The 18,562-nt window shown below is 32.4% G+C and overlaps 1 protein-coding gene across 4 annotated transcripts; it reads left to right on the forward strand.

The window, feature by feature from the left end:
* Positions 1-1,024: 1,024 nt before the first annotated feature.
* Positions 1,025-18,520, forward strand: LOC124946619. Of its 4 annotated transcripts, XM_047487515.1 has the most exons (5): positions 1,025-1,684; positions 8,256-8,406; positions 12,280-12,282; positions 12,371-12,541; positions 14,838-18,520. In XM_047487515.1, the coding sequence occupies exons 4-5, from the start codon at positions 12,399-12,401 to the stop codon at positions 17,074-17,076; spliced, it is 2,382 nt and encodes a 793-aa protein (XP_047343471.1). In that variant the 5' UTR covers positions 1,025-1,684; positions 8,256-8,406; positions 12,280-12,282; positions 12,371-12,398; the 3' UTR covers positions 17,077-18,520. The 4 variants fall into 4 exon arrangements, with proteins under 4 accessions (XP_047343471.1, XP_047343472.1, XP_047343470.1 ...); XM_047487514.1 differs by lacking the exon at positions 12,280-12,282 and having other exon boundaries at positions 1,026-1,684; XM_047487516.1 differs by lacking the exons at positions 8,256-8,406; positions 12,280-12,282.
* The last annotated feature ends 42 nt before the right edge of the window (positions 18,521-18,562 follow it).

The raw sequence follows: 18,562 nt of genomic DNA on the forward strand, positions 1-18,562 counted from the left end.
GGTTTGGAAACTACTGTTTTATGCGATTTTTTATTCTGTATGGGTAAAAACGAAAAGTATATTTTAATGAAAAATCTAACGAATAGAGACATACATGACTCTTGTCCATGAACTTGAATATACTTCAATCAGAGAATCATAGTATCTCGAAACGTGGAAAAGCTTTAAATTAACATAAACCATAGCTATTACAATAGTACATGTGCCGACTTTCAATATAAATGCAGCCAACCTGTGTGACGTCCGTTTAACAGTTTTCTTTCTTGATGTCACACCATATTAAATTTCCAACATCGGCAAAATACTGATAAAGAAATCATCATTATGTCGTCATTTTCTTGACAACGTCTCGCAGTCTTTAACGACTTAATACTTCAGTGACATACTACGTATCGCAATATCCATGTAAATTTCTACGAGATGCGAGGTTGGAAATATTTCTGTGCGCATTTTGTCTATTGTTGTTGATGCGAGCTACAATACGTTTTCTTTTTTTAACTTTGCAAAAAAAACCAAGACAATGGGAATGCTATTCACATCTTATTTTTTCTCTCGAGATATTCCATTCGCATATTATTATGATCGCGACAACCTTGATAACGCATTTTTTCAGCATAAACAAATTCTGATAATAATAGTCGGAATAAACTATTAAGAATAATACGGGTCTGAAGTTTTCTTAAAACTTTTAAATATTTTTTTGCCAAACGTTTACTTTCATAAAGTATGATAAAATCTCGATAAAAAAAATATACGTACACAGACATTTTTCGGTTGACATGGTTTGACATCATGCTTATAAAAAAACTCATCTTATCGCGAGAAATCTTTACAGTACTTCCAAAGTTAATCTGCAATTCGTATCGAGCTGGATAAGACACTTAAAAGTCGCGCGTAAGGATTTTTGGGCTTTCGGGAATCTTCGTAAGAAGCGACCAATCAACGAATGGCCCTTGATTTCTTTCGGCCGAGTTCGTGGGAGAACGCGGTCAGGCTTTCCCCTTTCGCTGCTGACGACACGAGTGGACGCAAGACGCCAACAACGCTGTCGTATGCCATCGTATTTCAGTTCGGTCAGCGACGTACTGCTTGCAGTGTCGGAACGTTTGGTGCATTCTTTCTTCCGCTTTTATTATCTTTTTCTTCCACTTTCGTATCTCGTGCTGCAGTGTACTTATATGCATGCTGTTACAGGCAGCCGGGTACGAGTACATTCTGTGTCGCATGTGTATGTGTACGCGCGTATATGTGCGTCTCTGTTTCCTTCGTCTTTTTCCTACATGCACTCACGTACACGAACTATTTTCTTTTATTATATCGTTCTCTCTTCATCGAGAAATCAAAATATCACGCGTATACCGACAGAAAATGTGCAAGATTAGTGGTACATAGAAAAGAAAAAGAAGATAAAAGTAATCGAAAGAAAAGAAGAAAAAAAACGACGTTCATCGAGCAATTTTAAGCAAACGCTATTTTGACAGCACACAGAAGCAGAAACAGGGCAACAGCTCAGACAGTTTCCCAGCGTCTTTCCCTTTCTCGTCCTGCCGGTCGAAGCTTCCTCGTCGTTTCTTCTGTCCCTCTTTTTCTTCCGAACATTTACGAGCGAGAGAAAAGATCAATTGCTTCCAGGACCCTTTTTCAACATTCTTAACGAGCAGAAAATCATATTTTATACGCATTGGTGAGTTTTTTGTTCTCTTTTTGTATATATATATATATATATATATATATATATATATATATATATATCTTTTACAAATTTAAGGAAGAGAGAGTAGGTTGTTCTAAAATTATGAGAATGTCGATTTTCATCAAAAAATTAAAATCTGAAATCTCGTCACGTTCTTTTTTATATCATAATCTTTTAAGGTTAAGTATCTTTTTGTGGCGGTGTAATCTCATCGGCCAATCAAATGCATCGTAAGAATTTTAATAGGAAAAAATAAAATAGACGAATTGGAGGATGTTGTAAAGTTGTAAGATTTACTCAATCGATCATATTTATTTTTATTGAATTAAATTTTTATTGAATTTGAAAGCTCGTTCTATTTTCAGTTTGCATTCACCTGAGTACTTTTCGAAGCGTCGTATCGTAACGGTATGGAAAAATCCACGCATCCCCGTTATTCTGTTTCCTTGTCGCGTCGTGTTTATATGTTATGTGTGATCGCGTCTATGGGGTTATATAGGTTTGCCGACGTTCATTCAAAAAAAAGAATTACATTATTATATAGATAACTGTATTCTGTATTTTCGAGTAAAAAATTTCTTCATGTTTTTCGTTCAGAAACATCCGACCGATCAGCTGATGCAATACTAAGGAAGATCAAGATCGTATTTTTTCATTTTTTTTTCTATTTCTTTAATCAATTTATCGTATAACCCTCGCTCGTTACTCGGGGACTGTATCGTGATCGAGATCGTGTCGCGTCGAATCGTCTCGCATAGAAATTCCTCGCTCGTTTACTTCCGCTTCAAAGAAAGTCTTCTTTGGCAATAATAACATATCGATGCGAAATTTCATTTGTAAGCGATTTTTCTCCATAATTGAGTCGATAAAAAGACTTCGTTTTGTGCATTAATCAAAAACAAATAAAGCGTTATTTTATTATATTATTATATTTTATTATTTTATTATATAATATTTCAAGTATAGAATATGGATTGAAAAAAACATTAAAGTTTTGTAAGTGTCTTTTCACTTAAAATCAAGAACACGATGAATAAAAAAGACTGGTCGGAACTTTTGGAAAGTATGGTACTCCTAGGTCAATGTTTTAATGATTTTTCATACGCGATGCGTGGGTACGTAAAGCAATATTAGAAAGAAAAAAAGAAGAAAGAAAAATAACGAATTATTTGTTGTTTCTTTCAAAAGTTTTAGATCACAGAGCTCTTTCTTATTACGTCAAACTGGTGTACGTACACATATTATATATATACGTAAATCGAATTTCCGTTTCAATCAATATGCAGGATGATTTGGTATAGAATATTCGAGAAATATAAGAAATATAAATACAATACATACGTAAATATGGAAACATCTAATGCGGTCTGCGCTATAATATTTTTACTAGAAAATAATTCGTAATAAAAATGCAGTATAGTCGAAAAAGAAATATCGTTATGTCTCTTCTGACGTCAATACTTAAAAATGATATTCGATATACTCATTGTTCTGAACTGTATAAGAAACGGTTAAAACTCCCTCGCTCTCTCTTTTGCTTGTCTATATGATTAGTCGATGATCTATTGTTTGACTATGCATATATGTAGGTACTTCTAAATAAAAGAAGTAATATTTCACTTCTGTAATTGAAGCCGTTTTTATTACTGACTTTCCATTTGAAGAATGCTAAATGAAATTATTAATAGAATCTGAAAAAAGAAGAAAGGGATGGGGAAGAAGAGGGGAGAGAGAGAGAGAGAGAGACAATCATTATTTGGATGAATTGACTCTATGGGATAGAAATGAATATCGGTACGACGATGTATCTAACGATCGTTCATTGAACTATCTTATCTTTTCGAAATAATTTCATTTAATCGAGAGAAACATTTAACTTTTTAGAAATAGATTTCGCGATGCTGATCATGAAATGGATAAGTTCTCTTCTCCTTTTTCTTCCATATAACCAAATAAGTTTTTCGAAAATAATCATAATCGTCACTTCGAAGTTTACTTTTGATTAGACTGTTTGCGTGAATGAGTAAATATTATTTTCATATATAATGTTTGTTTCCATTAGACCTAATCTAAACATTTCTCGTGAATCTAAAAAAAAAATACTGACGGCCGTTCCTTTTTTCTCATTGTGGCGAAAGAAAAGTTGCCACGAAGACGTTCGACTTTCTCGCATGTATCGAACTCCGCTTCTGGCGTTGTCGTGAGTATTAATGGATGATAAGAATCTGACAACGGGTCACAAGTGATTCTCATTCGCCTCAATATATTTCTTTTTATGCTATTTGAGGCGATCTATTCTGGAGCAGAAGAAACTCAAGGGATATTACAATTGCGATTATGATACTGAAATTATAAGCTCAAGGCCGAACAGAAGAAATTTCATTTCCCTTTTAATAAAATTTTCGATAATAGCAATGTCAAGAATATTCGAAGAAAACACTTTTTCCTTGTTATTTCCCTGATTAGATTGCTTCATCGAAACGGGAATATAAAGATTTAAGGGAAAAACAACGATTTTTTTAAGAAACACCATCGATTGTTTCTACCAAGTTGAAGGTCGTTTCGACTTTTATATACTCTTGTGTAACGAGCTAATAACTATTTATCATATTTATCATATTTAATTATAAATTATATTTAAAATAAATCATATTTATTTACATATATATGATTATTTCTTGGACTGATATATATATAAATGGACTGATATATATATATATATATATATATATCAGTCCATTTATTTTTAACTATAAAATATGATGATATGGAATATTTAATGATAAATAAGAATAGAGATAAGTATGAGACCAGTTGTATTCATCATGGTATGTTCGAAAGTGCGATTTCGAGAATAATTTCGTATTATAAATATATTTTCTTGACTCATAGCTAACGAATGTGTTAACTAGATGTATACTCGTGGTTTTCATTCGATTCTCTATGTTAGTAGAAAATAGTAGAACTTACTTTTTTTACGTTAATTGAAAGAATGTATGTAAACTAGGAATATTATGAAATGCAAATAAGTCGTTCTTGTATGCTCAAGAAATGGCCGCGGAAATTTTTACGGTCATTACGAATTTTACGCTATTTTTCAATATAACTGTATTTAAGTTTTATATTGATTTTAAAATGAAATCTGAAACGCATTTATTTTGTTTTAGTAGTAACTGTATCGGTTAATTTAATAAAAATCCTGCAAGTTTTCGTTTATCATGTTTTATTAATTCGTCTTCTTTCTTCGCTTTACGTTATCCGAATCGATCATCGATATTGAACGCAATAATACACGATTTCTAAAATTACCTCAACTTTATCAATGATTGATACTTCGACGCGTAAATAATTTTAATACTAAATACAACATTTTTGGGCACTCCTTTGTATATACACTTTGAAAGTTCTCTATTGAAAATGTTACTTGTTATAAGTTCGAATGGGAATGCGAAAATAGGTTTTGACGTGTTTCTTTTATGTAAATATAATATATTGGGTTGGCAACTAAGTGATAGCGGATTTCAAATAAGAAGGAAACGACAAAATCCGCAATCACTTAATTGTCGACCCAATACATAATAGAAGGCTGAAACACATATACATATACAATATTCTCCACAAAGAAAAAAAAGAAAGACGTTCTCGATTATGCTTTATTATTGCAAATATGTAAGTACTCATCGTCGTATGTACTTCCTGGTTAAAATTTCGATTCAATTTTTACGTTGTTTCCGTTTTATTCGTCATCTGAAACGATATCGATTAAATCATACTTGAAACTTTAGCCATATTTGATTTCTTATAGTCCGTGAAAATAAAAAGCGGAACGAAATAATCGAATTTTTATGCAAGATTTCTTTTAGTTATAACGTGACAGAATTTCATTCTACGCGCTTGAAGGTTGGTTTTTGACGAATTCACTGCCATGGGCAACGAGCAAGGACATTCTTATCTACGAATGAATATCCGACGCTATGTATATGAATTCTTTAGCCCATTATGAAGAACGTTACATTCTTCTCAGACATTTTCTATCGTGCGTTTTGCTAATTCTCCAACATTTTTTCTTGGACATATGATAAGTTATTTCTTGGATTTGTTTCTTGAATGAATAATAAAAGAAATGATAAGAATATGAAATGAAAAAATTGACTTTAATTCGCATATCTACATATCACTTTCTCAATCCAGTATGTTTTGTAACCTATAAAATATTCATTTATGTGATTATAAAGTGAATAATTTGGAATGTATACATATTCTAAATAACTGATAATGTCAAGACAATATTATGACGTTAATAATTTTCATTCTCCCTAAATTTTATACTTATGAGGATTTCTTTCTTTAACGCTGATAATAGAGTCCACTCGATGAAGTCCTGAAATTTCAAATATGAAAATGACTCGATTAAATCGTGCCTTGGTCGGTAAACATGAAATAGCATCATCGTTTTGCTTATCGATAAAATTCCACTTTTCTTTCTCCACGAATCTATTCTTACGAACAGTTTAGAAAATTGCTACTTCCAATCATTATTGCGGATATATTATTATTATTATTGTTGATCGATCTTGGCGAGCACGCAAAGGGAAGCTTTGAAGCTAGTATGCGTAACGGTCGAACGTGCTCTTTCAATAAGGAAACATAAAGCGGGTATCGCCACACGTCACAAACAACGATTCGCGCTAGTAATATTAAGAGGAAAATTCCTTGAAAGATTGGCTTGTTTCGTTTTCTTTTCTTTTCTTTTTTTTTCTTTTTTCTTTTTATATCGTGTTGACGAATCTGAAAATATACGGCGTAAGAGCGATTTCCTCTCCAACTTTCTTTTTGACAATACATTTATGGGAGAAAGAGAGAGGGAGAGATAATTTTGAATATTACACAAAGTGATGTTCAAAAAAGATCACATGATTTATATAATTTCATTATTTCATAATAGTCTGTCACAATCGTTGTTGTCCATTTATTAGCATAACTATAATCCTCGAATTTTTAATTGGAACGCGTAAAATATATTATTTTAGAATAGTATATACATAATTTCTAGATTTATAAGTACTTCGCGATCTTTTTTCTTTGGAATCATTTACTTAATATTTATTAATAAATGAAAGAAGAAGAAACGAATGCGATCGATCGAGCATTAAGATCGTCGTTCGTTGCTTCATGAGGTCGTTAACGTTTTCACGTGAAAAACTATTCTGATTCAACGAAGAAGATTCCGGTTTGTTGATCTTTAGACTTTGTCTACTTCTAACACGTGGAAATTGTCTATTTAATCAATGTGAAATAGTATACAAGTCATAATCAATCAAAGCAGACTTGCTTGTAGAGATATTCACATTTTTTTTTACTCATTTTTATTAATATTTCTCAAACTGGTCAAACGTTAATAAGTTCATCGTAAGTTTGTTAGCTTCGTAATTTCGAAAAAATTTTAATATTCCTTTTTTATTTTATCGTTAACATAAATACGGATTGGCATCACTCTCTCCGTAGGCGTTCTTAATTGAACTCAACGATGTAATGATTCATACTCGTTTGGAGAAAAGGCACGAATTTCATTTCGATGATCCACGAATCCATCTCTCATTTTTCAGTCATTTTTTTTAATTTGAGTGTTTTCGAAAATTGTCTCGTAAGATTGCAGAGGATAAAATAATACTTATATTTATTTGTATGAGGATCTCATAGATCGCTACTCGTTCGATATATAAATATAATATTATCATAAACGGTTTCACAAAATCTATGTGTTCACTGAAAAAAATCATATATCACGATAGATCGAGATCGATCTAACTTAATTTCTAAAGTCATCTTTCAATTATTGACCAGATAATTTACTAATAATATCCAATCGCATTAATATTTCAATTTAAGGCGGATGAAAATAGAAATCTCTTACGCAACGCGATATCTTATCAATGATTGTATAAGTCAAGCGCTGTTCGTTCTTTTTTTAAGCAAATAGAAATGAATGCGCATTGACTTCGAAAAGTTGACAATTAAAGATTGGTTTTATTTTACTTTTTTTTTTGTTATTTAAAGTAGAAAACACCATTTCGAGAGTCTCTCAAAGATATCGATATCTCAAAGAATCTCTAAAGTTTGATTTTATCTACTTATACACGTGCATATACATGTATATGTACATATTATATCTATTTTATAAAAGCACACTTATCATCTACTTTACTTTTTTAATGAAGCTAGAAACAAACACTTTGTTCAGCACGATCGGAATGCCTAAAGTAATGCACGATAAAAACTTTTGTATTTACGTAAATACCTAGATACGATTACGTGACACTTGTCTTTACTTTTATCGAACAATCATGGCGATTTCTCTTGACCTTAAAATGATTTGTCCATAATTTGGTTACTAACAAAAATTTAACGACTAGACTAAAATAGAAAATGGCAAGCGTGTACTGTTGTTTCTTCGCTTCCCTCGCGATATGCCTACATATAGGATTGCAAAATAAGAGGATAAATTCAAAAGGTAATGTCATGGTGTTCTAACATTTACTATATCTCTCGTTTTATCCTCAAGGTCTTTGGCAGACAGGAAATAGAATCAGCAACCACAACGACAACGAAGACTTCAAAGTTACGAGGAACCAATAGGAAGATGTCTCGTGTTCATTACAGTTTGCTCTGGATCGTTAATGCCTACCATAAAGCTTGATTCTTTCGCATATTTGGTGAGTAACACAGAATCTTCTTTTATTTTTTTTTTTATCACACAAGATTTTATATAATTCATATAAAATCAAAAATTTTTGCATTATTTCTCGTATCATCTCTATTTCTCTATTCTCTATTTTTCTCGTTTTTTTTTCGTCGTAATATTTTCGATTTTTCTCTATTGTAATAAATCATTGATGACAATAAATGCGAGAATTATTCTTAAAAGATTTTTGCGATTCTTCTTTAATATCAAAAATTCGATAGATTAATCGTATCCCGGAAGAGATAAAACCAAAGAAAAGATGTTTATAATTTTGCACGCGCACGTAAGCCCGCATGAGGAGTCTATTGAAAGTTCCTGTGCACGTACTCCTTGATAAAAAAGGAGGAAGGAAAGTACTAATTTCTTTCTTCCTAGGCATTTATGAATAATCCATATTTAAAATATTCTTTTCTGACTTTATTCATTTTCGAAATATTCTATTTGTTTGAAATTTATGTACATATTAGAAAAAAATCGATCGACTTTTGATAAGTGACAAATAATCAAACTCATTGTGAGTCCTCTTGCCAGAAGATTGATAAAATCTTTTACTTGTATCTTTTATTTCTTAATAGAATCTTTTATTATTATCTTAGAATTTTTTATTATCTTTCAATGTTTATTCTATTGAATAAACAATTAAATACTACTATCAAATGATATAAGACGTCATGACCTCGGGTCATAAGCCACATATTTGTATTTCTTGGGTAACTGCAATAAAGTATCAAAATCTTAGCTGTCATCACGAGACTATAAGTAATAATATAATTCTAACATATTGACATTTCGAACTATCCAGTCTAAACAACTCTTATAGATTTAAGACTGATATAAAAAACGACTTGATATTTTGAAACCAAGCTGTCTCCGCATAGTGCATTGTCCTTGACATGTGCGTCATCCTTTACAAAGACTTTACGCTAACATTTCATACATCTGCTTCAAATTTGTCCGTTTGATGTTATTCTTACGTCTTACAAATGGATGTGTTGTAAGAGAGGAACACAACGAATACATATATATAATATATATAGATATACATACAGATAGGTATGCGTACGTACGTATGATTTGCTTGAGCGTTCCTGATTAGCGGTCGGTTGGATATTTTTAGAATAACCGTTTTGTTCGTTACGATGCGAATTATAACGAATCTTTTCGATATAATCATCGGAAGTAATTTTTTCACTTACGTATCGATTTAATAAGCAGATAGGCAAATAAAATAAATTTATGCATTGACACATGTGTTAGAATTAAACGATTAAAGAAGTCAATGACATTGACGAAATCACACGTCGTGACGTCATTTATGGTTGGGTAGTTTGCATATAAAAGACATGTTGGGACTGTTAGTAGACATCGGAAGAAAAACTAAAGGCGTGCTATTCTGCGTTCAATTCTTTTTTCCACGCTATTTATACGCGATTTCTACACGAACTTTTTTTTGATTTTATTTGTTCTTAAAACAAAATGAATACTTATTTTTCCAAGCTGGGAATAGATTAAGTGCTGCGTGCCATTAGAAATGATAACGGATAATATTAGTAAAGTATAATTGTGTAACAATAATTTCGTGTACGTACAATAATGATAATAATAATATTAATAAGCAGTATAATATAATAATAAAATACATTATTAAAATCTTTAAAATCTATCTCCTCTGACAATGTTAAATTCAAGTGAGAAAGAAATAAATAAAGTGTAATAAGCGTCAATGTAGAAGAAACGAATTGTTGTTGTCTAATCTTATTTCAACTTAGATCCATTGTGCACTGTTGACTAGTGGCCGGCGACCAGGTTGATCAAAAAACTAGATGACCAAACCCTGTGACCTACGAGTCGCTGGTGACTGGTCGATAGTGAGCATGCAACCAAAACGACTCATCATAATAATTTATGGCTTCATTTTACCTTTTACGAAAATGGAATTTTCTCTCTCTTTTTCTCTCTCTCTCTCTCTCTCTCTCTCTTTCTTTCTATTATTTGCTTTTTTTCGTTCTTTATCCACGGGCCATGGATCTGTTGAGTTGTTGGAACTCTTTCGGCTTGAAAACTTGATGTGCTGCCAAATCATGTGAAGCAACTGTGTGGAAGGTTGACATTGCGTGGGGCATAATAGAATACTTTTCTCTTTTGTTAACTTACACAAAAGAAAAAACCAAAAAGAGAGCAGGAAAGACATAATCACAATTTTGTGACCTTCAAACGAGTTATTTGTTATTTATAAATGGTCGTCCTGTTATTATTCATTTTCATTTATTTGTTAAACTCATCTATTCTTTTTTATCGTGATTTTTATCATTGAGTAGATGAACGTATATATTTTTTATTATTTTACTTAGTGAATTCGAAAAATTTGGATTTCTTTCATTTTTTATTTTTGCCTTTGTTTCTTCAATTAGAGAAGAAGAGAGATGTAGGTTGACATCAATTACGCTTGTCCTCGTGAAGACATCAACATATATGTATGCATATACATAATTGCATCTTTTTTCTTTTCTATGAATTAGATCACATTAATGTAGACGTAATTCCGATAACAGCTGACGAAGAAACTTAATGGAAAAATGATTTCCAATGATTTCCACGCCGATGTCTCTGTTGTCGCAACCAATTTATAAAACATTGTTGTAAAAATATAAATATTCACAAACAATAAACAGCGTTTACAACTTTTTCCATCAGAAAGAAATATCAAATGATGAGTAGTTCAAACAAACAAATTTTTGTTTTTATTTTACTTTATCTAGTTAAATTTTGAAAAGAAATATTTTCTCTTGAGCGAGTCACAAAACTCGAGGAAAACAATTCGAGTTGTTCCGCGTATTCCAACATTAACATATCGCTTGAGATCGATCGCGACGAGAATAAAAATAAACTGTGAACTCGTATAATTCGTAACAGATAAAAAGAGACAAAGAATGTAGCGGGAAATTTGTTTTTGGTTAAATGGCGTTATATAACAGAATTTTTCAAGACTTCTCGAATTGATTAAAGCGTGAACGATCGTTCACGAATCGTCCATAAGATTATCTTGTCTCTTCCGACTCGTTCTTGCATCGCGAGAGGTATTTTTATGATGGGTGCGTTCACGGGGGAAACCCGTTGAAGTCTAAATATAAAGCCGTCGAGGGATTTCAACTTCGCTGCCACGTTACGTATCGAGGTCGTGTCATTTTTTCATCTTCGCCTCGCTCCTCTTCAGACGTCTCGAAATTAACCTATTTTCAAGCATCGTATGATATGATGATATTTCAAATACAACTTTAAATTGCATTGGTAATGTGACGATAACAATAGTTGATATCTCTCTCTCTCTCTCTCTCTTTCTCTCTCTCTCTCTCTCTCTCTCTCTCTCTCTCTCTTTTGTTTTTCTTCTTAAACAGAATACTTGCATAATTGATTCTAAACGTCCGTTTTTCGAAGTTCTTTCTTGTTTTCGATTATAGCGTAAACGTGATTTTCCTTCCGTATAGTATCCTGTATGTATACGTGTATCTTGCTTGTATACGTCTATACGTCTTGCTTGTATACGTCTCACTTTTTATGGGTTACCTGACGCACGATAAGATTTCTCGAAGGTCATAGTCGACTTTGAAATGTCTGTGTAACGGTTGAATCTAATGCGAAATTTGAACTTTGATCCATAGAGAGAAAGCGTTGCACGATGTAAGAAGGATAAATGCTTTGCAGATTGAGTATTATAGCAGAAGAGCAAATTCCATAATCATGTTCTTTGTGTACTTTTAAATAATGAAGAATTTGGAAAAATTACAATACCTACAGATAAATTCATTTTGCATAACTCACCGAGCAATTATCTCTACTTTTTAAGATGGTATGTTCGGTATTTGATTTTATTATTTTCTTCGACATTTTAACAATAAAAAATAGTTTTAAACAACAAATCATTCAAATTGTTTCAGAAACTTGGCTGTCGGCAACCATTTATGAATGGATCTTGGAGATTTAGAAAGATGGTGGAAGAATCCAGGGATCGCCGTTTGGAGTTTCGTGCTCTTTGGCTGTTTTCTTCTCAATGTGATCCTCTTCCTCATTTTTCTCATAAGACCCGGATTGCGGACAATTTCGAACAGGTTCGTGTGTTTTCATCGATCTCTCATGATCTTTTTCCTTCCATTCTTTTTATTTTTTTATTTTTATTTTATTCGTTATTCCTAAAACATACCGGCGTTCTACTTTTCGCGCCAAAAATCTTTTCATATCTTTTCTTAACCGAAGATAATTATGTGAAATTCCAAACAAAATCATAATTCTTCGTCTCTTTATTTTAACGATATAACTATTGGCTCATGTAGCTTCTGACTTATTTAGGTAATTGTTTTCCTTTGTTATTGTCTCATCTTATCGATTATAGCATCACTTATCGATAGTTTCATACTCAGACCTTGTGGGATTCTTTTATTGTTCCTGTTTTTAAGGTTTCATTTTCAATTATTTAAAATGACACGGCAAAGTAAACGGGAAGGTTTATAAAATGTTTCTTTGCATCTTATCAAAAGAAATCTTAGAAACCGTTGTAATACTTCGAATGATAAATTTTTATGCATGTTAATCCATTATAAAAAGTCTAACGAAAAAACAGAAGTCACAAGAAATGAAGAATTATAAATAACGTTAAATATCAACCAAAAATAAAATAATGTTTGGAAGCCAACAAAGATGTAAAAGCTATGTCTTTTTGTACATCTTCGTACGATCTCTGCCAAAATTTTCTCTTATATATATTTTTTCATAAAACAAATTGACTTTTTCTATGCGATCCATTAAAATATGCGAGAATTGGTTGAATGGTGCATTGGAAAATTTGTTAACAAGATCTTTGAAGGATCTATTGAATATTTTAATTGATTTTGATATCAAGGAAAAATGCCTTGGATATGTTTTGGATATGCTATAGATATTATGTTGTAAGTATGTTGTGGTTATGGTAGGTCATCTTTTTCTATGATTATGTGATATTTGTTCCAACGTTTACGTTACAATAGAAAACGTGGAAAGACAAGTTTATATTCGTATTATTATACAATTCACAAGATAATTATAAATCAACAAGATATAGAATCATTTAAAAAATACTTACAGAACTTGTCCCTTGTTATTCTACTCAGTAATATACATTATCACTTTTTTATGAACTGTTTCAATCTCCTGGACATAAAATCGACAAAATATCGAAATAACAATAATAAGTATCAATAATAATAGCGCTTATAAATATCTTCCTGTTATGTGTTATGTTTTCTGTCAGGTATAATCAATACATAATATGATTTGTCCCGAATATAGTACTTTAAAGATAGTTGAAATAACATAAATAAATAAATAAATAATAATAAGAAAAATAATAATATTAATAATAATAATAATAATAAAAACGTAGTAGAACTTGTGGAAAGTTGTAGGTGATTGGCAACATCTCGGACTTGAGCATTCTTGAGAACCTATAAAGGTCCTCGCCTCTGGCTTACCTTAGTCGGCCGGCCAGAGTGAAGTTGCAAAAGCTATATGCTCAAAGGGTGAAAGTGTTAAAGGCATAAAGCCGGAAGTAACACTTAGTGAAATTGCAGCACACCTTTCTACACTTTCAGCTACTCACACCGATGTTGCTTACCTATCATTATACGATGACCTTCTCGGGTGGTCCATTTAATGAGTTATCTGCCAAATTTGTATGGATTTTGACATTATAAATAGCAGATTTTCGAAATCTTAAATCAAGAACCAAACATAACATCACAATAATCTAGTCATTTATTTTATTCATATATTCATATATATGTAATGTTTCTATTTAATTTGCAATTTCACAAATACCTTAAAGAATCGGGTATTTTGGTATCTAAGAAAATATAATAATAATAATAATAATAATAATAATAATAATAATAATAATAATAATAATTATTATTATTATTATTATTATTATTATTATTATTATTATTATTATTAATAATATGTGGGAGATATGGAGTGAATCGTAACACTTTCATGTGAGAAAATATAATTGCTATTCGTTAATATTATTATTATGTAAATGTATGCGCATAAATAGACACTTTATATTAAAATCGTATCATAACAAACGATCAAATGTCGCTGTGTTGTAAATTTCGTTTTTTGTTATTGTCGACGAAGGCTGTTTGTAAAAATTTGTAGGCAGAAAACATCTGTTCTATCTGTTGTTTTTTCGCGTTTCTTTTAAGGCCATTTTTTCTATTTAATAACACAAAGGGATTTGGAATCTTACCAAATCACGTATTCTCTTGATTCATTGTCGGATCTTTGTTATTTTTTCCTATTTCTTTGATTCTGTAGCATCAAGAACATAAACAAACTCTTCTAATCCCTAACTATTTTTACGTTTTTCAGATTCGTGATGAATTTGACCGTCTCGAACCTGCTAATCTGTGCGCTATTGAATCCTCTCTTAATCATGGATGCCTCACCAACGACTAAATCCGACTCGTCATCGTTATCAGCGGAAAATATCTGCGCGGTATCAGAAGGTGCGACTGCCCTCATGACAACTTCCTCGGTGTTATCGGTCTTCCTTATAGCCATAGACCAATACTTCGCCGTGGTGGATCCTTTGAGATATCGCGCAAAGGTCGACAAACTGAAATCCGGAATCTTAATAATCTCAGTTTGGCTCATTTCCTCGATATTTGCCCTTTTGGCCTTCTTAAATCCAAATCCTCGCAGTCTTTGGCTATCTTGTAATCTACAGTCTATATCAGCTACTTATCTATCTCGAAACTCGTCCATAAATTTACAGAGCAATTCGAGCTTTGGCATCATCAAAAATAAGACTGTCGATATAGAAACAAAATGGATCGAATTCGTCGAGAATGCTCCAAATGAAAATTCGATGACCTATGGTACGATTTACACGATGGTGCACAGTTTATTCGCCTACCTCTTACCGTTTACCTGTGTCTGTTGGATATACGTAAAAATCTATTCTGCGGCGCATAGGAATTCGGAAAGAACAAGAAGAACTGGTTCCAGACCAATACTTTCGTCGGCAAGTTTTTGCGAGGATCAAAAATCGCAGCAACAACAGAACCAACAAGTAGACAGTTTCGTGGAGGACTGTAGAAGAATACCTAAAATTTCGAGTCTCTCGTCGATTGACGAAACCAGCGAGACGACTCAACCGGCGGGAAGCCAAGTACTTCGCGGACGTTCTTTTTCGTCAGCTTTAGAAATTCACTTGACTAATCTTCCTTCCACCAACGAGGTTTCTTCGTCTACCACTGTTGTATTTACCGTAGGACCCGATACTGACGAGTGCTCGTCGTATCATGAGGAAAATGAAAAAAACGAATCCAACAGATCAGATCTTCCTATCTCGACGAGGAAGGCTGACTTTATGGAGAAGGACGAAATAACTATCCAGCTGTTTCCGGATCCTACCAAGTATGATCTCGTTAAGAATCGGTTTCTGGATCGATCTGATCATAGAAGGAAATTGTCACATAATCTTATGTACGATCAGATGTTGGTGCAAGAAAGTACGAGAGATTCTTGGCTCAATGATGACACTGTAGCTGACGTAAGAAATTCGGATACGGAAGAAGATATTCCTTCTGAACGTTTTCGCCCCACAATCGAAGACGATGTGTGTCGTCAACAAAAACCCATATATCTTTCACCATATTCGGCCTACGAAACTGCCTTAAATCGTAATGAAGAAAAGGATGGCATAGAAGTAGATGGTATATATACTACTCAAAGTTTGAGATTTAATGACACTTTCGTTCGAACCAAAGATCGTGGAAATGTCGAGGAGTCAGATAAAAACGAATTCGAACGGTCAAAAAATAAAAAACATTACGATGGATTAACCTCAGATTTTGAAATAACCGAGGTAATTGTCGATAACTGTGATGTCTTCAATGTAGAAAATACTGGAAAATCCACGGAAATAGTGTTGAACGGTGCTAACACTGAAACATCGGCTTGCCTCTTGACACCTATTGTAACGATCACGCCAGCTCCTAATAAAAACACCTTGCATCGAGTTGCCAGTGTCAGAAGTACTTCTAGTTACATAAATTCTCTTAAGTACAGGATCAGTAATGGTTCGTTATTTAGATATCGAGAGGAGACTAGAGCTGCTAGGATAAGCGCTTTAGTCATTGTGATGGGCTTGATCTGTTGGTCCCCATATGAGATACTATTGCTTCTGAAGAATTTTCCGCCCTATAACGATCGACGAATCGCTCACGAGTATGATGTGATGGCACTGTGTTTTCTTGTTCTGGCTGCTTATGTGAGTCCGTTGCTTTTCGGGTATCGTTCGAAAAGAGTTAAAAGAGAGCTGAGGAAGTTCTTTTGTTTCAAAAAAGAGCTATCCTACAAAAATAACAGAAGCCTTATGGCGAAAAAGGTTTTAAAGAGACGTCATAGTAACACGTTCAGCCAAATGGAGCAGGAGAATCGCTACAATATCTTCAATTGTGTCTATGGTAGAAATCGTTGGCCTAAGGAAAAAGTGCAATTCGTTCAGGTGTCAGATACCGCTTTAGCGGTGGAAACCTGCAGAAGTAGCTTTTCAAGTGGTGCGAGTACACAAATTTCGAGCACATCCACGGACGATTGTTGATAAGACGTTATTGTAGATTAATTCGGTCGTTCGATCTACAGTGTTCCTTGGGAAACTCGCTAATGAATTAATTTTCGTGCAATCGATGAATTTCAATTTTCTTTTTAAATATACAAAGGACTGTCGAAGAGAGTGGAAATATACGAATCGTCGTCAAACGCATTGGAGGTAGCTTATAATTCATAGGAGGTAACTTTGTTTTCGAACGTTTATACAAAATGAGTCATTCAAATTGAAATTCTCAATATTTGCCTTATTTATAAATATACAAAAAAGAATATAAGGAAAAATAGAGATTATTTTTTCTTATCGTTGTACTTGTTGCTCAATAAACAACAAATATATTGTGGAGATTCAATTTAAATGACATATTTTATATATGTGTGTATATATTTACTCATTCGATGGATGTATTTATTATTCATTTTTATATCCATCCTCTTCCATATATCTCAAACTAAAATTTAATAAGTAAAAGTGGATGATCATATGACTTATGGTATATTCATATTTATGCGGTCTATCTAATGATCATCATATATACATTGGTATATATGATGTATTCATCTTTGTCAAAACGATAAGAGAAGATAAGACGAAAAAAATGTTCAAATCGAAAGTATTTCGCGTAATGACAACAGTCTTACCGCTAGTATTACAATCTTTTTCTGGAGATAGTTGTAATCATGATTGTAATTGTACTTTAGAATGAGCATGGCTTCTTTCTTTACACTTTACGCTTATTCGCGAATGTTCATATCAACATTTATGCGATTTATTCTCTAATATATTTTATTATAACTATTTAATATTATAGATACATATGTTCTATGTTCATCTTTCAGTATATTTCTTTTAACTAGTTATATACATCTGCAAGCATATATTCATCCACGAGAAAATATGAGAAGATATTTTTTACAAAAATATGCATGTTCGCGTACGTCCTCAGTTTTATTATGTAAATATGTATGTACACAATCAGCATTTCATGACAAATTACGAATTTACGCCTTGGTTTAATGGGTCGAGGATTTAAACTATATTACGAATATATTATTATTTTGTACATTACAAGTATAGCTCTTTTATTTATATTAAATAATCGCTGTAAATAATATTACGATCAAATTCGCAACTACTTTGTTTCAATCTTAATCGTTTCGGTAATTTAGTAACGCGTTATATAATAGTTTGTTGATTATTGAGATCATTGCCTCTTCAATTTTTTAAGATGTAATTCCATTAATTGCGTACTTCGTTAATGTTTACTTCATATCTTTTCGTTTTTATATGGCCCGAAATTCGATTTTCGGACGTTGTCGTCATCATCTTAACAATGTGATAATAAAATAACAATAATAATGATAATGTATCGAAAATCTATTGACGTTCGATGTGAAACTAATTTATGTGACTTTGTCAATAAAAAAAATGAAAAGAGCTACAATGATTTCTTTACGTGCTACATTCAAAGCGAGGTTCG

The sequence above is a fragment of the Vespa velutina genome, chromosome 2 (assembly GCF_912470025.1).
Source record: "Vespa velutina chromosome 2, iVesVel2.1, whole genome shotgun sequence".
Lineage (NCBI taxonomy): Eukaryota > Metazoa > Arthropoda > Insecta > Hymenoptera > Vespidae > Vespa > Vespa velutina.